This window comes from Hippoglossus hippoglossus, chromosome 9 (assembly GCF_009819705.1).
Source record: "Hippoglossus hippoglossus isolate fHipHip1 chromosome 9, fHipHip1.pri, whole genome shotgun sequence".
Taxonomy (NCBI): Eukaryota; Metazoa; Chordata; class Actinopteri; order Pleuronectiformes; family Pleuronectidae; genus Hippoglossus; species Hippoglossus hippoglossus.
In genome coordinates this window covers 14,408,778-14,432,514 of record NC_047159.1, presented here as the reverse complement: position 1 = coordinate 14,432,514, position 23,737 = coordinate 14,408,778, and the positions used below count along the sequence as shown (strand labels likewise).

General features: G+C 42.2%; 3 protein-coding genes across 10 annotated transcripts; 2 read left to right on the top strand and 1 right to left on the bottom strand.

Annotated features, from left to right (window-relative positions):
* Positions 1–710: 710 nt before the first annotated feature.
* Positions 711–10,114, bottom strand: prkg1l (protein kinase cGMP-dependent 1, like). Of its 3 annotated transcripts, XM_034597086.1 has the most exons (20): positions 9,887–10,113; positions 8,755–8,947; positions 8,548–8,668; positions 8,181–8,347; positions 7,726–7,839; positions 6,086–6,191; positions 5,144–5,207; positions 4,725–4,802; positions 4,436–4,530; positions 4,187–4,252; positions 3,674–3,751; positions 3,477–3,573; positions 3,246–3,385; positions 3,066–3,155; positions 2,763–2,904; positions 2,493–2,656; positions 2,262–2,384; positions 1,338–1,400; positions 1,175–1,241; positions 711–1,081 (listed from the first exon to the last, which is right to left on the bottom strand). In XM_034597086.1, exons 2-20 carry the CDS (start codon positions 8,942–8,944, stop codon positions 998–1,000), a joined length of 2,049 nt encoding a protein of 682 aa, XP_034452977.1. In that variant the 5' UTR covers positions 8,945–8,947; positions 9,887–10,113; the 3' UTR covers positions 711–997. The 3 variants fall into 3 exon arrangements, with proteins under 3 accessions (XP_034452977.1, XP_034452980.1, XP_034452978.1); XM_034597087.1 differs by lacking the exons at positions 711–1,081; positions 1,175–1,241; positions 1,338–1,400 and adding an exon at positions 1,441–1,563 and having other exon boundaries at positions 9,887–10,114; XM_034597089.1 differs by lacking the exons at positions 4,187–4,252; positions 4,436–4,530; positions 4,725–4,802; ... (5 more) ...; positions 8,755–8,947; positions 9,887–10,113 and having other exon boundaries at positions 3,477–3,568; positions 3,674–3,715.
* A 1,067-nt stretch (positions 10,115–11,181) lies between these two features.
* ubl4a (ubiquitin like 4A) lies at positions 11,182–14,711 on the top strand. Its single transcript, XM_034596545.1, has 4 exons — positions 11,182–11,384; positions 12,547–12,652; positions 12,760–12,971; positions 14,037–14,711. Exons 1-4 carry the CDS (start codon positions 11,337–11,339, stop codon positions 14,142–14,144), a joined length of 474 nt encoding a protein of 157 aa, XP_034452436.1. The 5' UTR covers positions 11,182–11,336; the 3' UTR covers positions 14,145–14,711.
* A 221-nt stretch (positions 14,712–14,932) lies between these two features.
* Positions 14,933–23,294, top strand: si:dkey-32e23.4 (dynamin-1-like protein). 6 transcript variants are annotated; one of them, XM_034596232.1, is made up of 18 exons: positions 14,933–15,121; positions 15,545–15,671; positions 16,356–16,497; positions 16,797–16,835; positions 17,144–17,190; positions 17,875–17,946; positions 18,043–18,129; positions 18,294–18,456; positions 18,974–19,094; positions 19,254–19,592; positions 19,973–20,093; positions 20,228–20,383; positions 20,488–20,577; positions 20,688–20,786; positions 20,989–21,105; positions 21,193–21,302; positions 21,433–21,592; positions 21,721–23,294. In XM_034596232.1, the coding sequence occupies exons 2-18, from the start codon at positions 15,570–15,572 to the stop codon at positions 21,775–21,777; spliced, it is 2,022 nt and encodes a 673-aa protein (XP_034452123.1). In that variant the 5' UTR covers positions 14,933–15,121; positions 15,545–15,569; the 3' UTR covers positions 21,778–23,294. The 6 variants fall into 6 exon arrangements, with proteins under 6 accessions (XP_034452123.1, XP_034452122.1, XP_034452121.1 ...); XM_034596231.1 differs by having other exon boundaries at positions 14,956–15,121; positions 15,548–15,671; positions 20,974–21,105; XM_034596230.1 differs by having other exon boundaries at positions 14,956–15,121; positions 20,974–21,105.
* The last annotated feature ends 443 nt before the right edge of the window (positions 23,295–23,737 follow it).

The window sequence follows — 23,737 nt, the reverse complement described above, 5'->3', positions numbered from 1 at the left end:
AATGAATACATTTCTAAATAAATTAATACATACATAGATATATGTAGAAATATGTAAATATATACCTACATAAATATATAAATGTAAAAATATGTAAATAAATACATACATACATAAAGAGATATAGGTAGAAATATGTAAATACATATATACATAAATGAAAACATGTAGAAATGTATAAATAAATATACAAGTAAATGAATAAATATATGAATATATGAACACATTTGTAAGTAAGTGAATAAATGTTTGAATAAATAGATTGATATTCATGTATTTTATGTATTAAATCATTCCTGCATAAATTTAATTCAAGATTCATGGTCTTTATTGTCGTCATACTCAGGTACAATGAAATCGTAAGATACTTATTTTTACATACATACTGTATTATAAAATAAGAAATAAATAATAATGATAATATTTTTCATTTATCCATTGTTACTTTACATTACATGTAATTCTTTTTTTTTTTTTACTATTTTATTTTGTAGGTAAACCTACAGGACTTCCGGGACTTGTACTTATTTCTGTAGCTTGATGGCTTTTCTGCAGGACGAAGCCGACTCAGACGTCATTTGTTAATTATATGCAAGCATTTGGGGGAAAGATCAAACCCTGACAGAGTAATTGTACAATAACAATAGAGTGAAAAGTGACAATGAGGCTGCAGCTTTGAGAGAAAAACAAAGACGGTCTCGTGTAGATTATCAGTTTATTGAGTTACATTCAACAGCGGTGACATCACTGAACTCCTGTGTTTATAAATCTATAGAGGTTCTACATCAAAAGCAACAGTCTCAGCTCAACACAGCCGACAGCAGGGTCATTTATCAAACAGCAACACAAACTGATACTGTGGAAAAATTGTCTTGTCTGAAAATATAATGAATTCTTGATGGGGAGTAATGAATTATTCATGAGGACTAAACCTGTGAGTGATGAAGAATTGTCTGACTGATTTTGTTCACCCTGATTGTTCACAGCTCGCACAGCGTCAGAAATCATCCCAGTTTGTGTGCAGCTCTGCAGCGTCCACAGTGTAATCACCACAGACACTGCTGTCAGAGGGATGCTTCACCTGAAGGACAAGAAAAAAGTCAACAAAAGAATCTGGGCCTTTGCTCGCTGCTTTATCACAAAACAACAATACGCCACACACAAAGCTTCTTACTTTGGGAATAAGTGGGGCTTTTAATGTGTTTTTACAAAGTCCTTCCCAGTCGAATCCTTCAAACCATCTGAATGAAACAAAAACAACAGAGCGTCACAACCTATCCGAGCGTGTTGTTTCCAAGCTCAGGCCTCAGTGCAGTGTAATAAATCTGTGGCCTCACTTGTGCTTGTGGATGTCCTTGGCCCCGTTTCTGAGACTGCCCAGTCTCTCAGAGGGGGTGCTCCTTGGTGACGGAGGGCAGAAAAGGGAACACACAGATAAATAAACTTTGAATTAATAATCAGATTCAGTCTTTTCAAAAGATGGTGTCACTGGAAAGGTCAGCTCCAATACACCTGCACCCTCTCTTAATGTGCTGCTGCTGTCTGTCTGTGTGCATGTCTGGTCTGGAAGAGAGGAAATGTATGAATATATAGATGTAGCTATAGATATAGATATCCTATAGATATAGATATAAATATAGATATGCTATAAAATTATATTGACAGAGATAGGCTTTATATAGCTAGATAGATATAGATATGATAAGTAGATATAGATAGGTAGGTAGGTAGGTAGGTAGGTAGGTAGGTAGGTAGTTAGTTAGTTAGGTCGGTAGTTAGATCGGTAGGTAGGTAGGTAGGTAGGTAGGTGGGGAGGTAGGCAGGTAGGTAGGTAGGTAGGTAGGTAGGCAGGTAGGTAGGTAGGTAGGTAGGTAGGCAGGCAGGCAGGCAGGCAGGCAGGCAGGTAGGTAGGTAGGTAGGTAGGTAGGTAGGTAGTTAGGTCGGTAGTTAAATCGGTAGGTAGGTAGGTAGGTAGGTAGGTAGGCAGGCAGGCAGGCAGGTAGGTAGGTAGGTAGGTAGGTAGGTAGTTAGTTAGGTCGGTAGTTAAATCGGTAGGTAGGTAGGTAGGTAGGTAGGTAGGCAGGTAGGTAGGTAGGTAGGCAGGTAGGTAGGTAGGTAGGTAGGTAGGTAGTTAGTTAGGTCGGTAGTTAAATCGGTAGGTATGTAGGTAGGCAGGTAGGTAGGTAGGTAGGTAGGCAGGTAGGTAGGTAGGTAGGCAGGTAGGTAGGTAACATTCACATAATAATTCATGCTGTAGTCACCTGCACAGTTTCTTTATGAGACTGGAGGCACTTGTGCTGATGTTCTTGGGGAAGTCGATCTGATCGATGCCACCAATTGTTGCAGTGAGAATCTTCATTGTGTCAGAGCCACTGAATGGGAGCCTGGAGAGAGAGAGAAAAAAAATAATAACTGTCACGATCACTTTAATCTGCAACTCAACAGATGAGCTGAAAAACTCCTGCCGGCCTGCGCAGTGCTCTAAAACTCACCCACCACTCAGCAGCTCAAACACAAAGACACCCAGTGACCAGAAGTCTGCAGACAGACTGTGGCCTCTGTTCAGGATGATTTCAGGGGCCATGTAGCCCAGTGAGCCACAGAACGTCCAGGTTCTCTTACCCACCTCCACCTGCTTCACACATCTGGTGCCAATCTGCAAAACGTACACATCAGTACAGATAGCTTTAGATAAAATTACATTGAAATAATCAATCAATAATTTAAAACAGAGTAATCAAAATTATGAAATGGTGTTGCACCAGTTTGGCATAACCGTGCTGGTCCAGAACAACATTTCCAGGCTTGACGTCTCTATAGATGACTCCTCGACAGTGGAGAAAGGTCAAGGCCTCGACAACACAAGCTGTGTAGAACCTGGTGCTGCACTCGTCCAAACATCCTCTGAAACAGTGTGCAGGAGGGCTGATTTAAACAAATATGTGATGTAAAACATCAAACCCCGGTTAAAGGCTTAAAATGAAAGCTAAAATTATAAATATTTTATCAGTGTGATGACAAAACGCGTCTTGAATTTTAATTTCATGCAATCCAAAAATACTTACTTATCTGTGAGCAAACTGAATAAATCCCCTCCAAGACAAGCCTCTGTCAACATGTACAGACACTCAGGCTCTCTGAAGGTTTTATGTAGCCTGTAATCAACAAGTAATAATGTTTTTAATCATCAATATATTAAAATATTATTTAAAAATCTTGTTTATTAGATAAGTATTGTCAGACACCTGACAATGAATGGACAGTGAGTGTCCATGAGGATGCGCCCCTCTCTCAGGATGTGCTCTCGTTGACCACTGTTGAGAATCAGCTTCTTCTTCAGGACCCTCATGGCATAAAGACAGTTGATGTCACTCTTTAGTTTTACCTGACGGAGGTGAAAGTCAATAGATTACATTGCAGAAACATGGACCCTCCTGTGGGATCACAGTGTCGCACGGGTTAATATCAACTCTCACCAGGTCTACGTGACCAAACTCCTCAGCTGCTAGAGTGCAAAGGATGTGGAAATCACTCAAGGTGGAGGATGAGAGGAGGCTGTCATCCTCGTCTGACCTGCCCACAAGGGAAACTGGGGTGAGATGATATCTTGGGTTTTCTATATGGGCTAATAAAATGTATTTCTTGTACGAATCAGTATCGTAATTCTCCTCACTCGACTTTGGAGTCAGAGCTCTGCTGCATCTTGTCACTGCAGCCTAACACCAACCCGTCGATGATGTCTTTAAAGCTCCTGAAACACAGAAGCATGTGAATATTCTACAAATCTCTGGACACACAAAAAAAAGGGTAGATATTACTACCTCCGCCAGAGAGGATATGTTTGTTACCAGGATTACGCAAAAACTACAGAACTGATTACCATGATATTTTGTGGAGGGGTGGGGCATGAACCAGGGAAGAACCCATTTAATTTTGGTGCGGATCCAGGCATTTTTGTTCCACTTTCTTTAACATAGCGAGATAAATGGTCTTTTCAATCTTTTCATTGATTTCTGAGAGAATAATTCATGGATTTGATGAAAACTGGACTGATATTTATGAGCGTGTGTAATTTGGTGCAACTAAATATCCTGATCTAGTGAATTGAAATGTGGTTTCATGAGGGGACTGTTGGGCCTTGGAGAAGGTGTGCAGGTAATTGTGTGAACACAAACCAGCCACTTACTGTCTGTCTATTACCAGGCAGGTAACTGAACCTGCAGCCACCACACTGACGGTGTGAACTTCTTCTCTAAAGACATTAAAACATAATGTCATCAATGCAAAGCACAAACTTAAAAAGAGAATTTATTAATATCATACCAATGTTGAGCCAAGTATAACTTTTTAGCATAATTTTCATAAAAGCTGCTGAAAACTATGCATACTTTTCTTTACAGAATCTTGTTAAAGTCTATTATTTCCTTCCTCTTACCCCCACAGAGCTTTTTCTCCAAACCAGTGTCTCTCAGAGAGCTTAGAAAGGATTGTGTGCTCCACGTGCCCCGGCTTCTTTTCAGTCACTTTCACCTGCCAAATCCAAAGGAGAAGTAATGGAAAAGGAAGCCTGATGGTGGAGAGCAATGCAGAAAAGCACCAAAAGTCAATTATTGCCATCATAAAGCAATTTCTAAAGCTGTCCTGGCATTTTCACCTCCGCACTACAAATGAATAATTTCTGAAAAGCCTTATTTCATCATTCAGCAAAGAGTATAAAGCTTTACCTGGCCTTTGCTAATGATATAAAAGGTGTCTCCTGTGGCCCCTTGTAGAGTGATGTAGTCTCCTTCTGTGTAGAGCGTCTGTGGAGCACAAATGACAGAGAGAGGAGTGAGAAAAACAGCGGAGAGCCATTTAAAAAGAGCATGAAAAGCAAAAAACAACCACATCTCTTACACACAGAGAGAGATGAGGGCTGGTAACAATGAAGGATTCATTCTGGAGCTATCACTGCACCTGCTTGTTAACTGATGCAACGCAAAGGAAGCCGAGAATAGAAAATGCAGAGGGACGGCCTGTAAGCAATCATGTTTACACGCGCTCCTTCCGACTGCGCACATAATCTGTCGACTGGCGTCTGTTTGAAGAGCGAGAGACGGGCACACAATACCGATGCTTCAGATTTTAGGAACTTAATCTGTACCTCCTCCATGAGATCACACATTTTCATGATGACATCCTCTGGCAACGACTGGAGGAAGGGAACGCTGCAGACACACAGAGACACACTCAGATATATCATCCACTGTGACAGGCCTGCGAACGGTTTGATTTTCCACATTTTCTAGGTGCTTAATCATATCAGAAACATACAGTATATTGGAGAGTTGATATGAAAGATGAAAGAGTAAATATGCCTTATTCTATCCTATATAGTTAAATATGTTAAAGGGATAGTTTACCATAATATGAAAATTCACTCATTGACTACTCACGACTATGCCAGTCATATGCCGGCATTCAAATCTGCTGTTATCCTCCTTCGGATCCGCATTCACGCCTGGATCACAGAGGTAATTTAGTCTTAAAACATGGTGTAAATGTACCCGTTTCATGTCGAATTTGAATGCCGAGGCTTAGGGACACTTGGATGACACCACAGGAGCAGCATTTTATGTTTTTTTGTCTATTGTTATCATACGATTGAAGAATTGGTCACCATTTACCTCAGTTGTATTGGATTTGGCTGCAACGCTGTTTACCCCTGAGACTCCAAAAGTGTTTTGGGGACTCAAACACTTCACCCACCCCTTCATCAGCATACTGGTGAGTACATAATGAGTGAATTTTCCTTTAATGTTATGTTAATTTACCTTAATATGAAACTTTCTTGCTGCTATTATTATTTTTTATTACACTTTTACACAATTTTTATACTTTGACTGAAGAGAGAAGCCTCCTAAAATGTCAGGGTACCTTAGTATAATGACAATAAAGATCTTTGAATCTTGAATATTAAGGACAGTGTAAAAGGCCTTAAATGCAGCATGGTGACCTCTAAACAACGTGACCTCCTGGTGATGTTGTGTTGAAGACATTAGAATAGAAAGCAGCTCTCGGGGCCTGTCCCATGTCCTATCTTCACCTGCTAAGCAGCTCCATAGTGTGAGACAGGCTGTTGAAACCACTCTGCATGAGGACGGTCTGGTAGCTCTTGCAGTCGAGCACCCACAGCCTGCTGTCCATCTGTGCTGCAGATCAAACGACACAGACCGAGACAGTGGGTTAAGGTTGTGTCAGTGACACCGGAGCTCAGGTGGAGGCGTGATCGAGAAGCAGGTATTGAAACAGCTGAAAGTGACACACATAGTCTGTGATGGATGTGGGTGTACCCTGCAGGATCATGAGGTACAGTCTGAAGAACAGATGGTATGCATTATTAAAAAAAAGAAGACAGAATAAATTAAGTGTGAGCTTATTGTCCTTAGAAAAGATTTTTAATATAAATCTAATCTGGTTTCCTCAGCCTTAATCAACCTCTCTCTACAAAATAGAGCTTGAGAGAGTTGTAAATTAATTATGACCCATATTGATTGATTCACTAAAGCTTCCTACATATCAAAAGAGATGTCCCCTAGACGGTCTAATTAGATCCAGGGTCTGAGAAAAAGGTGCAGCCTTGATATCTCAGTTCGCACATTTGGATTTACCCCATCGGTTTTTCACTTCAGCACCATGTGACGCACATTTCAAGGCCACTGCTTTTTTCATGTGCCTCTGAATCCTTTGCAGAGTAAAATTCTCAAATGTCTCACAGTAGGGGTTTCTGACATTTTCTTCAGAACCTCCACAACCTGATCAGGACGCCGTGTTTTCATCTGCACCTTCATCTCAGTCACAATAAAAGAGACCAAACGCCTTATTGATGGTCTCACATGGCAACAATGGAGGGAGAAAAAAGTCATTTCAGGTCAGGAGGGAGATAAACACAGTGGGGCCCTGAACAGAGGCAAAGGGAAAGGCTGACAGAAATGGGCATGGAGCGAAGGACAACAGAGAGCAGACATGAGCTGAGCATTGTTACCAGAGAACAAACATGAAATTGAAACGGCCTCCTGGTTGCAAGATAAAGAAAGCAGCACAAAGTGAATGTGATGCTTAGGGACCAAACAAGGCCTTTTTTTCAATTTAGACTGATTCTGGTTGTTTCCACAGTCTCTACTTGTGAAACCAGGTCAGATGCGATGGCTGAGAAAGGTTTTCCCACAGGTCTCTGTGATCAGACAGTGAAAGGAGATGGTAGAGCACTTTCAATTTTCTGTTGGGGACTATCAGTAAATCTTACACCATGTATGTGTGACAAGTTATGAGAAGAGAGAACTGAATGCAAACTATCTCTGAAAACATTATTTGTAAATGTGGGAGTGAAGATTCAGTTAATGCATGCTGGATTGCAGGGAGGACATGTGGCATTCGAACGGCAGCGTTAGCGCAGGAAAGCAGAAAATGTTTTAATTCCCCACATCTCCGAGAAAAAACGTTTGAAGCTGTGCTGTTGTCTAAGATATCAAAAGGTCTGGTTTTAAATTCAACAGACGTCTTCTGTCCCAGACGACTGCCAGAAATCCGCCTGCTTCTGATCGACTCTCAAACAAGAATTATTCATGTGCCAAACAATTCAAGAGTAATCACAGTGAAACTCCACCGGAGTTGTTTTGGAGTGACAGTGACAGCTGCATGCAAAAGTATAGAAATCAGGAAGCGAAAACAAAACCGCTTTGGTACCTGAGACAGAGTAGGTGTGTGTGCAGTTGTAGAGCAGAGCCAGCTCTCCAAACACATCCTCCGGCTCCATTGTTTGCAGCCTCTCTCCGTCTTTTGTCACCTCCATCCTCCCTTCTGTCAATAAACACACAGTCAGTGAGCAAACAGCGTGTACACAACACGTACGACTGTTACAGGCTTGTGTTAATGTGTCAGAGAATGAAGAGGGCTGTCGAGAGCTGTCCGCGATGCCCTGCACAAACAACAGGTTATGAAATCATCCCTTGACATTTCGACACAAAGCATAAATGAATTGTGAGGCGGGCGTGTAAAAACGGCTAAACAAAAGATATGATCAAATCCAATGTTTCATCTGAGCACCTGTCATCTCACTGAGGTGTTAATGATGTTGACAGAAGTGTGAAGTATGCTGCAGTTTGATTAATGGTATCTGGTGTAAGACAGAAATGATTCACCTTCTAAAACGTAAGCCTGGGCCCCGGTGGTTCCCTCCTGAAAGACATAGCAGCCTTGATTGATGGTGGTGGGATACATGCAGGCGATGACGGCCACGATTTCTCCTTCGTCAAGGTTCTTCAACAAGTCGTTTTTCAAAAACGCTGCCTGAATCAGCCTGTGGGACCTGAGGGGATAGAAGGTGGGATGCATGATGTCACATTTAAGTTAAATTCGGCGACATGAGCAACACTGTTTGAAAATGATTAGAAATATTGTATTTATTCAGAGTCTGACAGACACGGTTGGGTGAAGCCTTGAACATTTGTGAGGCAGATTTGTTCAGTGTGAGCAGGTGGGGGCTGATGGAACGCTGTGTGCTCTTACGCCTGGCTTTTGTCACAGCAGCTTCTCTGTGAAACCATGGCCAGATTCCCCGGCTCCAGACTGAAGGGCTCAGAAATGACTGTCTTCCGTTTAGCCCCGTCCTCGAATTGAGCCGAGCAAACTAATGGGAAAAATGAAACGCAGGGTTAGGGGCCTGTGCTGCCTGTTTGGGGGAGTCCAAACGTGACCTATTAAAGCAGCATGCACCTGCACTGGCTGCAGAGGCTCCTGGGAGGGAGACGGTGGCTCTGTGGCGATCCAGCTCGTCCTGGAGTCGGCGAATAAGTTCATCCTTGGTGTCCAGCTCCAGCTCTAACTCGTCTATCAGCGTGTCCCTCTGGCGAAGCTCCTCGATCTTTAGTTGCAGGGCAAACTGGAGGTCCCGCAGTGTCCCCATTTCCTGCAAATACCAGATGTCAAAACACAGAAACACACACACACACACATCCACATAGTGTACATACACAGAGAGAGTGAGATTTCTGCATTAGTATAATTTGCATTGATTCCCCCTGTTGCAGCAATTTCAGATAATCCAAAGCTTGATACTTCTCAAATGAATGTGCATCTTTTTTCCTGTGGTTACTGACATTAATATTAACAATAATTAATATATTGATTCACCAAAATTATGAATAATATATCAGGGGAATCAGTACTGACCAAAGGTTCCATTAAGAATAATTCATTAGCATAGACAGGAGAGTACGCTGCATGCGTATCTAAGTAGAGAGATTACGATGTAGATATATAAAGATATTGATATATCTATGAATAGATTAATATGGAAAGATATAATAGATAGATAGACAGACAGACAGACAGACAGACAGACAGACAGACAGACAGACAGACAGACAGACAGACGGATAGACGGATAGACGGATAGACGGATAGACGGATAGACGGATAGACAGATAGACAGATAGATAGATAGATAGAGTATTATTTTGCAGATTTGTCTATTCCTCTTTCTCTCCCACATCTTAAATGAAAATAGAGCTCAAGGACACTTGTCACACTTACAGGAAAATAAGGGACAAGAAACTAGAAGTGCTCTGGCAGATTAATACAATAAAAACACTCTCTGATTTGAAATAAAAAAGGTCAGTATAAACTCTAAATTGAATGCCACACACTCAAATAAATCAATAAAATATTGATTTTGTTTTTTACTTTGGGTCAGAGGCGCGCCAGCAGCCACACGTCTTTTTTAATGCATAAAAGAAAAATGATCAAATCTGACAAAAGAAAATGAGTCATGTTAAAACATCTGTGTTTACAAACAGTCCTGCAGATTATAACACCACGCACACACACACACACACAGATCACTCACCACGTGCAGTCTGCTGTGGAAGTCTTTGTGCAGACTTGTGCTGAGCAGGTTGAGCTGCTGTGTGTCCAGTCGACAGGTGCAGATCTCCTCAGTGAAGGATGCTCCGGCTCTCCCGCTCCGGGGCTGACAGGACCAGGGCTGAGCGCACACAGCAGCCAACCACGTGATCAGCACTGTGGAGGACGTGTAATGAGAAATGCACGAGCTGGTCTGATCCCAACTGGGTCAGATTGTCTTCAGAGAGTTGCACAGCCCTGGGGAATATAGGTGGGTCTGAGCCACAATCATTTCACTCCTGAATGTCTTCAACATGTGCAAGAGATGAAAGTGCGCGCGGATCAAGCAGCAGCACTGGGACTTTCTATTATTTTTCACTCGCACTGTCACAATGACGTGTTGCCTATTTCATACAAACGCACGCAACAGCAAAATAATGTAAACTGCGTTTGATAGCGTTTTAATTGTGGTTATAGTCACAGTGGCTGATTATATAATTCTCACTTTAAGTAAAAATGTTAATTATAAAGGCACAGCATAACGCACGACAAGGACATTTTACATGTGCTTGGACAGATTATTATTATTATGATTATTATTATTATTATTATTACAATACACCCAATGGTAACATCCCTTGTGACGTCCAGATCTATCTTTTATCTGCACAATGTGTCATTATGGTCTATGGAAGCCCATATCCGCCAGAGAAAGAAAAAATGTTAAATCAAAATTATAAAATAGTAAGTCGTTATTCTGAGATACTAAGTCATTATTGTGAGATATTAAGACACTATCTTGAGATCCCAAGTCATTTTAAGATCGTATTATTATTTTGGGTTAGCGAGGTTATTATTTTGAGATAGCCTAAGTCTTTATTTTGAGTTACTAAGTCATTATTTTGAGATATTATGTCATTATGCTGAGCTATTAAGTCATTATGCTGAGCTATTAAGTCATTATTCTGAGATATTATGTCATTATGCTGAGATATTAAGTCATTATGCTGAGCTATTAAGTAATTATTCTTAGATATGAAGTCATTATTCTGAAATATATATAGTCATTATTCTTAGACATTAAGTCATTATTTTAAGATGGTATGTTGTTATTTGAGACAGTAAGTCATTAGTTTGAGAACGTTTCTTCCTAGATTTATAACAGTGGTATGAATCCGCTTCCACACATTCAGACAGTTCTGCTTCACTGGAGAAATGATTTGCCACGTCCCTCTTAATTTCAGGTGGAGTTGTCCTCCCCGCCGCCAGTAGGTGGCAGCAGTGTCCCCTGGGAGCCTCAGCAAGCCGCTCGAAGCTGCCGGAGAAGAAGATGGGCCGTTGACAAGAGGAGAGCTGTGTTAAACGAGCAAAGTAACGTCACTTGATTACAGTTGAATTTCAATCCAGAAACGTATTGTCGTGCTGTCGTGTTTAGTCCAGAGTGTGGCTGAAAAATGATCCTGACCGTGAAACCGCTCCAAGGCAAAGAATGCAGCGTGCAGGTGAGTTCAGCACCACCGTCCGCTAACTGCTAATGTTAGCTCCCTGACGCTAGCTTAACTCGCCACATTAGCCTCTACAGGGAGCCTAGCTGGTTCGCAGCGGTCCTAACACGCACAGCTACCTGCGGGTGTAGCTAACACACACACGCTGCTGCAGTATAAACTACTGTTACTATTGAACCAAACACAATCACCAAACTCCACAGTGTAGCTTAAATGAAGTTTTTATTACAGACACATCGTCGTTGAGGTACGAACTGAGCTAGCCTGCTTGGCTCAGCCTTGGGAAGGACAATACCTGCAACGTTATCAGATCGACTCATATCCTTTCTCTCCCATTGTTCGTTACCACTGTTTGAATGGGGGCTCTGAAACTCTTTGGGTGGCTGCACTCGAAGGTGAGGCAGATACAAATGTATATATAACTTTATACATCTATAACGCAGCATCTTAGGAAAGTACTTTAGGTTGTGGCAGCACAGCAGCTCCCCACGTTACAAGTTACCAGCATTTGTCCTTCACTCAATAGTCTTCGACGTTGTTTGCCCACTGTAGGTCAGTCCTAGCCCTAGGTGGAGCCCCACATGTTTCAGAGGGATGACGTTACTGGATCAAACCGAGGCTAAAACAAGCCACTCATATGTAGAAACCCAGAGGAATGTAGCTATGTGAACCTAATCCGGATAGTATGAGAGTGTAGGGGACAGAGGTGCATCTAAATAATCACTGAGTCTGATGTTTTATGTGCAGTGTTTTTTATTAAATTTGTATCTGTTTTGATCTAAAGCATTTTATTACATTATGTGTCAAATAGGGAGAACCAGACTAAATATGCGACTCTAATGTGTGACTCTGAAATCGTCTTTAATCTGACAGTGATTTAAGATAATGTGCTTCTCCCAGCTCTGGAAGTTAAAGAAGTGCCTGTCCACTTCATAACATCCCTGTTATTGGGTGTTCTGCTGGGTGTATGGTGTGGACAATATAGACTAATGTGTAGGCTATAGCAAGGTGTGAGTAAGTGAATTCCTCATTGACCGTGGGTTTTACGTTTGTTTTATGTAAAGCTAATGCAAAGTAAGAGGAAGATTGGCTATGCTCCTAAACCAAAAGATAGACTGTATTTTGATCATGTATGGTGTTTATGTTGTTGATCTTCTAGGTGACTGAAGATGAGAAAGTCTCCACAGTGAAAGAACTTGTGTCTGAACGTCTCAACATACCAGCAAACCAGCAGCGGCTGCTCTATAAAGGGAAAGCACTTGCAGGTAAATTTGCCAATTATCAAGTGTTTCAAATTTGTTGTACATAGCTGTTCGTAACTGATCAGTCGCTTTAAATTATATATGATTGTATACTACATTGCTTTCCTCAGATGAACACAGACTGAGCGATTACTCCATTGGACCAGAGGCTAAATTGAATCTAGTGATCCGTCCAGTGGGGGAGAGGACTGCAGCTTCAGGGATGGCTTCCAGCAGCAGCAGCAGCAACTTACATGGAGGAGTGTGGCAGACTGTGTCCATGATACTTGCAAGAAACTTCAGTCCAGTAGATGCAGCAAAAGTCCATGAACAGCTTATTAAGGTATTTAAATGCGGCAATCTTTGCACCTAGGCATAATAATCTGATCAAACTAAATTTGTGGTTATCCATTTTGAGATATGGGTATATAGAGTTGCTGAACAACATAATATTAAACTACTAGTAAAGGCTGCAGACTGAAATATGTACGACTTATGCTTAAAATGAAGCTTCAAATGGCTTTAACCCAGTTATAATTGAACACGTGGATCTGAAGGCAAGGAAATAATTTGAGAATATTATATTTATCTGTTGCCTCTTGCTCTGTTTGTATAAATGTGGCCCCTCCATTTAGTGACTAGATATTTTATGTTCTTATCTTTAGTTATAATTCATTACATCAGACCAAAAAGGACTGTTTCATCTCTGTGTCTCATCCAAACATGGGCAAGGTGTGCAGTTGTCTTGGTGCAAATTTGAAAGAAACAGGAAGTTTAGACTCTGTAGGTGCTGTGTCAGTTTGCTTAATATCTTCAGACAAGCCTTGACAAGTCATAACATTTGGATCGGCAGGTGACAGTCTCATTTTTACCAAACGTTTCAGTTGAGATAATTATCTGTCACTGGACTTGAACAGAAGAGGAACACAATTTGTTCAAGCCACTACAAGGTGGAAAGCCACAAGACAACAAACAGTAGTTTGCATAGAACAACTGCTAAGAACCAAACATAATCGTCTAACTCCACACAGTGTAGCTTAAGTTAAGTTTTTATTACAGACACATTCAGGTATGAACTGACATTGATGTAGCGAGCCTGCTTGTCTCAGCCTTGGAAGGACAATACCTGCAACGTTATCAGATCGACTCATATCCTTTATCTCCTATTGTGCATTACCACTGTTTGAGTGGCAGCTCTGAACTCTTTATGTAGCTGTACTTAAAGGTGAGGAAGATACAAGCATAATGTATCTCGAGACTAAACAAACTTGAAAGGTACAGACAATCATCCTTCATATCCTCCATGCTCTGTTAAATATACAACAATATATAAAGCTAATCATGGTTAAGATGTTTTTGAACCCGCTGTTTCTCAATTTTTAAATATGTTTATATATTTTTCTTCAAGGACTATGAGCGTTCACTTCGACAACTAAGTCTGGATGACATTGAGCGCTTAGCGGGAAGACTCCTCCACCCAGACGGCGAGGGAATGGACACCTCGTACATGGACTAGGAACGCCGAGTTGGAAGTTGCTTTTTGTGATTGTGTTTCAAGAGGCGCTCTGTGCCCTAGATGCATACAGTGTTTAGAGTGTGTGAGGCATGGAAAAAAAATATGTGTTTTCTTGCACAGAGCCCCTGGTGTGTGCCTAATCAGTGGCTAAGTGAACACGGATAACACCGACTGTCTCCGCAACAGGGGCTTTCTTATCCACGACCAAAGGAGCTGGATAAGACCAAAGGACTTGGATAAGAAAAACGTTGCCGCTTTGGATTAGTCCTCGTCATCGATGTTGCAGTCGTGACACGAGGCCTGACCACATAATGTTTGTACACAAAGGAATCCATTCACGCTGTTTGTTTCACATGATCTCTGGCTGCTACAACTCCCAGGGGACACTCATTTCTACTGGAGGCTATTTATTAGTGATGTCTGTGTTGGATGCTGATTGCTGGGTGTCTTCTGTTAATCATTTATGCGAACTGCAAAGGTAATAACATGTTTTATCCCATTAATAACTGAAGGTCATTGTATGATTTGTAAATATGTTTATATATATATATACACATACATTAAAACAGTAAAAAGACCGATGTTTGTTTCTTCTTGTGTTGTTTTATTTCAGAGAAGTGATGATGGTTGATGAGAAGTGTTTCGATCAATTTTATAACATTAAAAGTGGAAGTGGTTAAAAAAAAAAAGGGACGTCCGCTTCATGAGGGACTTCACAAGGCGGGACCAAACACTGTTGTATACGCGTCGACCAATCAGATCCTGAGACCACCCGTGAGTCATATTTTACGACCAATCAAATTGATCTAGAGTGACACTCGTACCGCCCATTTTCCAAACCGACGGTTGTCTCCTTTGCTGCTATCGCTGGGTGACATTTTGGGTTAAAATGTATCGTCGTCCTCGCTCACCTTCTTTCCACAAAGCATGAGGGGCAGACACGTCGGATAAGGAGGGAAACGTCGTGCTGAACATCGGTGAGGTCGAAGCGGAGCCTCGGTTCCTCCAGCCGCTAAGCTAGCGTAGCGTTAGCTCCAAGCTAGCACGTCTGTCACTTCCTGCCTTTACTAATTAGCTCCAGCCAGCTAACATCCCTGTTATTATGATTTTAATGTTGCCCCGTGCTGCCACATCATTCATGCACATGTAACTCTGACGGTGGGTCGGTGTCGTGGCTGGAAACGTATCCAGAAATCCTAGCGTTCAGTCTCAGTGGTGGTGGAGCTGATGCTGGGGCGTTACACCCCTCTCTCATCAGGACCATGCAGTGACCTCCTGGGATGAACATGTTCTAGCCCAGAGCTACAATTTAACCTTATTCTAGTTTCTGTGTGATTCTACATAATCTGATTCCCGTTGCTGCACGTTCCCTGTGTTTATCCACGTCTGTCCTGTTTCAGTAGGTGAGCCCAGTTTATCGGAAGGATGGAAACTCTGATCCCCACCATCAACCGGCTGCAGGAGGTCTTCCTCACAGTGGGTGCAGAGAGCATTCAGCTGCCTCAGATTGTCGTGGTTGGATCTCAGGTCAGTCAAGAAAAACAATGAAAAGCTTTATTAGAAACTAAACCATCTGCAACTCTCTCCTGAATTTCACTGCTATTGCTAAAACTATAAAGTTCGATTTGAGTCAGAGTTTGAACAGATATTGAGAATGTATTGATTATGTGTATATTGCACGCACAACCCAGACAGAAACTGCCTAAATCCACTTTTCTTTGCACAACACAGTGGTGAATATCCCTTTTACATTTTAAGGTCTTCCGCCAACCATCAGCAGATGTTAGGGAGGTATCTTCAGTTGTGTACCTCAGTATGAAACGGGTGTATTTGCCTTTTAATTACAAGACACAGGCATCAGACCTTGGTGTGTCCCTGACATCTTTGGGCCCAGTTGAGGTCTTCAGTCCTGATCCAGAGTCAAACCCATCCAGCTAACCTCCACAGGGCGACTTTTGCTTTCCAGCCACGTTGTGCTGCCTCATACCACATAATTCAGTAAAATCATACAGATTTTTCTCTGTATCTATAGATTCAAGCAGTATTTTTTAGAATCAGAATGCAGCTGTTTTCTCTCTGTTCTGACAGTGTTTATGTTTGCCTGGGAAGCTGGGCCACAGGACACACAGTGATGCCTTCAGCAGGCAGCCTGGTGTGTGTTCTGGGCTTCTTGAAATGTTGCTGAATTATTCTCGTTTTGTGCCACAACAGAGCAGTGGAAAGAGCTCCGTGCTTGAGAGCCTGGTCGGACGGGACTTCTTGCCTCGAGGATCAGGAATAGTTACCAGACGACCGCTGGTGTTGCAGCTAGTTAATATTGCCCCTCTGCAGGAGAGACAGAAGATCGAGAATGGTAACCAAATATAAATCTGCGCGTTGTTATTTTCTGTAGAGTGAGGTTGCCTCAAATTTTCTTTTAAACACAGTACATTTTTACAAGTTCTGATGTGTAAAATATCAGCAGATTCTTCTTAGGGCTGCAGCTTTGTTATTTCTGTCTATGCTTGGAATCTGCTCGCATTAGTTGATGTGTGTATCTTAGGCACGGCACCTTTATTCACTGTTTGAACTGCTAACTTCTCCTTGTAGAGCCTTGCTGTGTCTTTGCTAACATGCAGTCTTTCTTCCTCCTCTTCTTCACTACTCTTTCAGGAAATGGGATAAATCAAAATGCCTCAAACAGCTACTCAGGTCTCTGTTTATTTTGTCTGTATCTTTGTTTAGCCCTGTCATTTCTTTTGGGAACATTTCATTTTATGATTCACATTCATCAAGCATGATACACAGCGGGGTTCAAAAGTTTGAGACGTGATCTCAGACTTTTGGACCCCACTATAAGTTAATATGTAATCTTTATGATTTCAACATTTTCCCTCCCAAGCATTAATTGTATCGTCTTTCTACATTTTGGACGAATCACTGTGAAACGACTTAAACTCTCTCTTGCAAATTTCCCCATTGTGGGACTCATAAAGGCTTATCTTATCTTGTGTGTTTAGGTGTCAAAGCTGAAGAATGGGGCACATTCCTGCACTGCAAGAACCAGGTACATCTATCTAAAGTTACTTTCAGGATCATTTCTGGAAGATTCTCAGCAAGCAAGTTGGTGTTTGGATGACATTTCTCTCATGTGACAGCCATGAAACTGGAAAAATACAAATATCTCGGGATGAATAAAAGGTGCCGTACACATAGAAGATGTAAGAGCTTTTGGCCATGAGGAGCGATGCCGGTGTTGATGTGCTGTAAACAGAAAACACAGGGGAATTAATACATCATATCCTGCCTTCTGCTTGCTCTACTCGGGCACCACCCATCGAGTGAAAGCTCAGATATTTTCCTGTTGTTGTAAATGCATCTGGCCCAAACTATTTCCTGCTGCTTTCTATCCCTCCGTGCCGGTGATAGCCAGTGGCCGGATGCATTATGTTTCAGGTTTTCCATCTGTCCCATTCCCCTAAACGCGATATCTCAAGAATGTCTTTAGAGAATTTCTTCAAATTTTATACAAATATTCATTTAGACTCAAAGATGAACTGATTGGATTTTGGTGCTTGGAGGTCAAAGGACATGTTACTGCAAATGTGATATATTAGGGCTTCCCTCAGGGAATTTCATTAAATCTGATACAATTCACTTGGACTCACAGATTAACTGCTTCGATTTCGGTGGTTACAGCCTAAGATATTCATGATGTTGATTGGTCCTCTCGCCTTTCTCGCCTTGACAGATCTTTGCAGATTTTCAGCAAATCCGTCGGGAAATTGAAACAGAGACTGAGCGCACTTCAGGCGAGAACAAGGTGAGATGGAAGCTTTGGTGTAAAATTTTGTGTTGCCTTAAATTAAACATTTTACACTGTGTTCATGAATTTCTTTCCTCTTTTCACATCCTGCAGGGAATCAGCCCTGAGCCCATATATTTGAAGATTTTCTCTCCCAAAGTCCTTAATCTCACTCTGGTTGATTTACCTGGAATTACTAAGGTAAACTCAGCCACCTGACAAAGATGGTGATTTGGTTTATTGTGTGCAAACTCAGCAACACCTCATCATGATAAATGAGTGTCACATTGCATATCTGTAATCATCACAGATCCACAGCGGCGCAGCATCTGTGCTCTGCTGACTCCTTATTGTTGTTGCCACAGGTTCCTGTTGGGGACCAGCCAGAGGACATTGAGGCTCAAGTGCAAGAGATGATCTTGTCCTTCATCTCAAATCCAAACTCCCTCATCCTCGCCGTGTCCCCTGCCAACTCCGACTTGGCCACCTCTGATGCACTGAAATTGGCCCGTGAGGTTGATCCAGATGGTAGGACATTTTGTACACAGACTCTTCCTCTCTTCAGATTTCATTTTAATTTGCTCTCCTCTCCAACTGTGTGCGTATTACATAACATGCCTCAAGTGGAAATGCATTTTGAATGTATAAGCACATCGTGCTCAAGTCATTTCAGGCTATCAGATTCATCAGTCTTTAATGTTAACAGCTTCCTGGCAGTTAACAGATGCCTAGAATATTAATGCTGCTATCATGGTGCACTCTAAAGAATAGATTGATCAATAATGAGAATCTGCCTGTGGTAATTGTCTGGGTGGTTGGCAGCATGGCCTAGTTATGTCTGTTATACACAGCGATTGTGTAGTAGGAAATCTGTCTTTGGGCCCAAATGTTCCTCAGCTAGTCTTAGATCCCGTCCCATTTGAGACTAATTTCCTGTTTCTCCTCTCCGCAGAAACATTTCCTAGTGGCTTTGTCAAAACAGAGGATTATACCGGCTGTCTACTGTCCTTAAAAAGACCTTGTGTGGTGTTTATTTGTTTGTCAGGTCGTCGAACGCTGCTGGTGGTCAGTAAGCTGGACCTGATGGATGCAGGCACTGATGCTTTAGAGGTCCTTCTCGGCCGAGTCATCCCAGTCAGGCTCGGGATCATCGGGGTGGTTAACAGGTCCGAAAATAATATTGAATCTTTTTCTGTTCAAAGTCTGGTTTTCATCCATAGTTATGCAGTGCTGTTATCATAAAGCACTCAGGTATTCTTTTAATGCCCGTATTATCCTGATTGTCTGATTACACTTACTCTCTACCTAATTGGTGTTGTGTCTAGGAGCCAACATGACATCAATACCCAGAAGAGACTGGAGGACTCAATGAGGGATGAGCAGGCCTTCCTGCAGCGCCACTACCCCTCGCTCGCCTCCCGCGCTGGCTCACGTTATTTGGCCAAAACTCTCAGCAGGCTTCTGATGCACCACATCCGGGACTGCCTCCCAGAACTCAAAACCCGGGTGACCGTGCTTAGTGCCCAGTACCAGACAAGGCTCAACAGCTATGGGCAACCGGTAGAGGACCACAGCGCCACCCTGCTGCAGATTGTCACCAAGTTTGCCAGCGATTACTGCCACACCATCGAAGGAACAGCCAGATACATCCAAACCTCAGAGCTGTGAGTCTCACCTCTCTAAAGTAGCAGCATCTTAATTGAACAGAAATACTTTTTTGCTGACAGCAGGCATTTTTTATGTTCTAGTGAATTTTCTCAGGTTGGCATCTAATTTATTAATTTAACTGCAAACCACAGCATTTTACCTGGTTCACAATGCATGACAGGTGATGTCCTTGGGGTAACGTAATTTTAAATTAAAGTATCGCCATCTTCTGTTGGCACCTTTATCTCCACAGCTTTCTTACCACTGGGCAATTTAATTCATGTAAATATGTAGGGATCAAATATTGACCCTTTTTGGTTGACTGGATATGATTTGGTGTAATTAACATTGCTGAGAAACAGCGTTGGTGTCTCAGCTGAACCCATCTCCTCTGCAGCTGTGGGGGTGCTCGCATCTGTTACATATTCCATGAGACCTTTGGCCGCACTTTGCAATCCATCGACCCCCTTGGGGGACTGTCTGAGCTCGATATCCTCACCGCCATCCGCAATGCTACGGTAAGCTTCTCCTCCCATCTATTCATGTAATTTATTTAATCCAAATTCTATTCTAGTCTAGTTGTGCTGTTTTGGAGGAATAGCAGGTAAATAGTAGAGCGTGTGTGAGTCTGTGTGTATGAATTGCCCTGTAGGGTCCGCGCCCGGCACTTTTTGTGCCCGAGGTGTCCTTTGAGCTGCTGGCGAAGCGGCAAATTAAGCGGCTGGAGGAGCCGAGTCTCCGCTGCGTGGAGCTCGTCCACGAGGAGCTGCAGAGGATCATCCAGCACTGCTCCTCCTATAGCACGCAGGTTAGCTCAGAGATTGAGATGCACTTTACACATCACTGACTTCCTGAAACGGCACTGCATTATGACAGCACCATGCTAAAAAAGTATGTCTTTGTGTTTGCAAGGAGCTTCTGCGGTTTCCCAAACTGCACGACTCCATTGTGGAAGTAGTGACTGGATTACTGCGGAAGCGTTTGCCGATTACTAATGAAATGGTAATCCACAGCTTGGCTAGGATTTTTAATATTAATACTAATAAATAACCAACAGCCAATAACCATATTAACTCTCTAAGGCATTTTCTTCCCTGCTTTTTTTACTCTAGGTACACAATTTAGTAGCAATAGAGCTCGCCTACATCAACACAAAGCATCCAGACTTCGCAGATGCAGCGCAGGTCTCAGCATCTGTCAACAGTCAGCAGGTAGTTGTTTGTCCCTTACAGCAGGTACTCACATTTATCATTTATTCTGCCTGGGTAAACAGCAGCAGTTGTGTTCTGTAAAGCCTTAACAATTATGTTCTGCATCCAGACGTTAAAAGCCCCTTTCATAGCTTGAAGTGGAATTCCAGGCTCAGCCAGAATTGCTTTGACCCTCTGACTTCTTCAGATTTCTCACTGTCAGGCAGAGGCCCTCGACGGAGGGAAGCGCTGGAAGAATGAGAAAGTTGCGGAGGAGAAAGCCCCGCCTGCAGGCTTTGGCAGCCCCAGCAAGGGCCAGGCCATTAACTTCCTCGACACAGTGAGTGGTGAGATTAGCAGTAGGACAAATGACTCGAATGATATGAACACTATCAACATTTTACTTCTCTCTCTCTCTCTCTGCCAGGCGGTGCCCGTGTCCCGCAAGCTGAGTTCCAGGGAGCAGAGGGACTGTGAGGTCATCCAGCGGCTCATCAACTGCTACTTCCTCATTGTCCGCAAAAGCATCCAAGACAGGTTGGACTTGAACAAATTCAGTTCTCCTGGGGGGGCGCCTTCTCTCCCCATTTCCCCTTCTGTTTCCACTCTTTTGTTGTTGCTATTGATGCTGACTTTCTAACTTTGTCTCGGGGCTGTGTGTCCGCAGCGTGCCCAAGACCGTGATGCACTTCCTGGTGAACTTTGTGAAAGAGCATCTGCAGAGCGAGCTGGTGGGTCAGCTTTACAAACAGACACTGCTGCAGGACCTGCTCATTGAGTCAGAGGACACGGCACAGCAGAGGACCGAGGTTGCTCAAATGCTTGAGGTAAAATTGCCTGTTGCTTTTGTTCTCTGAGTAGGTTCTGAGTATCAAGAACAACAAGGACTTACTCTTTAGTTTTATATTTCAAGGCCATCGATGTTATAACCATGTCCTTTTTCTTTCTTTCTCAGGCGCTCAAAAAGGCCAATAACATCATTTCTGAGATCCGAGAGACCCATCTGTGGTAGCCAGAGGACACAAACAAATTGCATTGTCATAGGACAGCTTTGAGAGTATATGAGTGTCTGTGAGTTTACAGCAGAGAAAGTGAGAGTGTGTGTGTGTTTGCGCTTGTTTGTTTGTGTGTGTGTGTCTAAATTTTCTTATGGACCAATGACCATAGCACATTTAGATCTTGAACACTGGAGCTGTTGGTTTTTCACTGTGAACGTTGTGTAATGTCGGAAATCATTTAAACACTCAGGCCCACTCAGTGTTATCAAGAAATTTAAATGGTAGACAGCTGCAAACAAATCATTATTTTGCTTCGTCTTGTGACAAAATATTTGTTGGGTCGTACGATTGTTGCTGTAAATGTCAAATGTCAATTATATGTGGAGTATTTAAGCTGTTCTCCAGGGTGTTTTTTTGATCAAAATGTAACTCGCACTGTTCAATTTCATACTTTCCAAAAACTGGGCCTCCTCTGAGCCCCTTCAGCAGGTGCTATAAACTATGTTTGTTGCTTTGCAACTTTAATCTCCTTTGTTGGAAAACAGAAATGAAATGGAAATCCAACTTAATCAAAGCAGACTGCAGAGCAACACAGAATTCACACCTCAATGATTTTAAGAAATTATAGGATGGTTGCAGATTGTTTTTCTCCAGCTCTGCAGTGTAAAAACAATATCAGGTTTATTTTACAGTCACATTTACATATCCCTGTGGGTGTGCAGTCTTATACTAGGAGACCAAACATCCCATCATAGGTTTGCCTCTGTTTGTGGGAGGTCTTTAGGAGAGGCAGCTATAGTGTGTAGTGTATAAAACTATGGTGTTAGTGAGTTGTGATTCAAATATTTTTTTTAAATGCAGAAGGAGATAACATGCAGGTACATCATATGACTTCAATATTCTGTAACCTCTCTTCACTTCCTCCAAACTAGTTATCCACGGATTTCCACTTTAAAGGATTCAGAGCTTGCTGCTTGAATCTCTCTAAGCGCAGAGACCAACTGTCGCCTCGATTCCGTATGCGGATACCTCCTGCATGCATTTATTTGTAAGCTATCAACTTATAACCAGAGCCATTCTATTGTGTAATGATACTTGATGTTTAAAATTCTTCTTTTTCCATCCGATGTTCCAAACTAAGGTTGATTGTCAGGATAATTCATCCCAAACGTAAAGTAGGAATTAATGTAAATCTTTTCCCTTAGCCTAATAACAAATTTCCCTAAAAATGAGTTTTTTTCACCATCAGACCTTTTCTGTTCGGTCAGGGAGCAAACACAACATCGCATGTGTGTGTTCAGTATGCATGTGAGGACGTATGAATGAATAGCTCATGTATTTTTGTATTATTTAAATGTAATGGGGTGGTCCAAAGGTCTGAGACCTCTCTCTCTGAGTTTTGGACCCCAGCTGTTATTATTATCATGTGTGAACTGCCTCTGAGTTCTTGCCTGCCAATATTTGTGATACCATGTTTACCAAATGAAGTCTGTTCAGACTGGAGGGACTCATTAAAAGATAACAAAGGACACTGTACTGTGTTTGGGTATTTTTGTCAGCGTGCTGTTCTAACAATTGATCAGTTTTCATAAGATCTGTTAGTTTATCTCCCATGGTGCCGCAGCGGTAGATGTGATGAAACTCACTCTGCTTCGCTCATATTGATCAAGTGACTGAAAAAGTCTTTCTGGTCCAACGGGTCCGTCACAGCTGCACCGAAGGGATAAAGTGTCCTGAGGGCTGCCGGCACACACACACACACACTCTCTCAGACACACATACTCACAGTGACATTAGCACCAGTCTCCACACCTTGTTATCCAGTTATTTGACTCTATGCTACAATATATTGACTGATGTTTCACACACTCCCATTGAGATGATGGGTTTTTGTCTTTTCGATGAGGTGATCTTAGTAAAAGCTGAACAGAGGCAGCAGAGTGAGCTGATGGATAAGTTGAACGTCCTTGTTTT

Coding starts and splice junctions, on each gene's coding strand:
- ubl4a (XM_034596545.1), top strand. CDS start 11,337: ATGATCCTGACCGTGAAACCGCTCCAAGGCAAAGAATGCAGCGTGCAG. Junction 12,653..12,759: donor TAAAGGGAAAGCACTTGCAG/GTAAATTTGCCA, acceptor TGCTTTCCTCAG/ATGAACACAGACTGAGCGAT. Junction 12,972..14,036: donor TCCATGAACAGCTTATTAAG/GTATTTAAATGC, acceptor TTTTTCTTCAAG/GACTATGAGCGTTCACTTCG.
- si:dkey-32e23.4 (XM_034596231.1), top strand. CDS start 15,570: ATGGAAACTCTGATCCCCACCATCAACCGGCTGCAGGAGGTCTTCCTC. Junction 18,130..18,293: donor ATTTACCTGGAATTACTAAG/GTAAACTCAGCC, acceptor TTGTTGCCACAG/GTTCCTGTTGGGGACCAGCC. Junction 18,457..18,973: donor CCGTGAGGTTGATCCAGATG/GTAGGACATTTT, acceptor TTTGTTTGTCAG/GTCGTCGAACGCTGCTGGTG.
- prkg1l (XM_034597086.1), bottom strand. CDS start 8,944: ATGGGGACACTGCGGGACCTCCAGTTTGCCCTGCAACTAAAGATCGAG. Junction 4,253..4,435: donor GGAGAAAAAGCTCTGTGGGG/GTAAGAGGAAGG, acceptor TAATGTCTTTAG/AGAAGAAGTTCACACCGTCA. Junction 3,386..3,476: donor AGTTTGGTCACGTAGACCTG/GTGAGAGTTGAT, acceptor CACCTCCGTCAG/GTAAAACTAAAGAGTGACAT.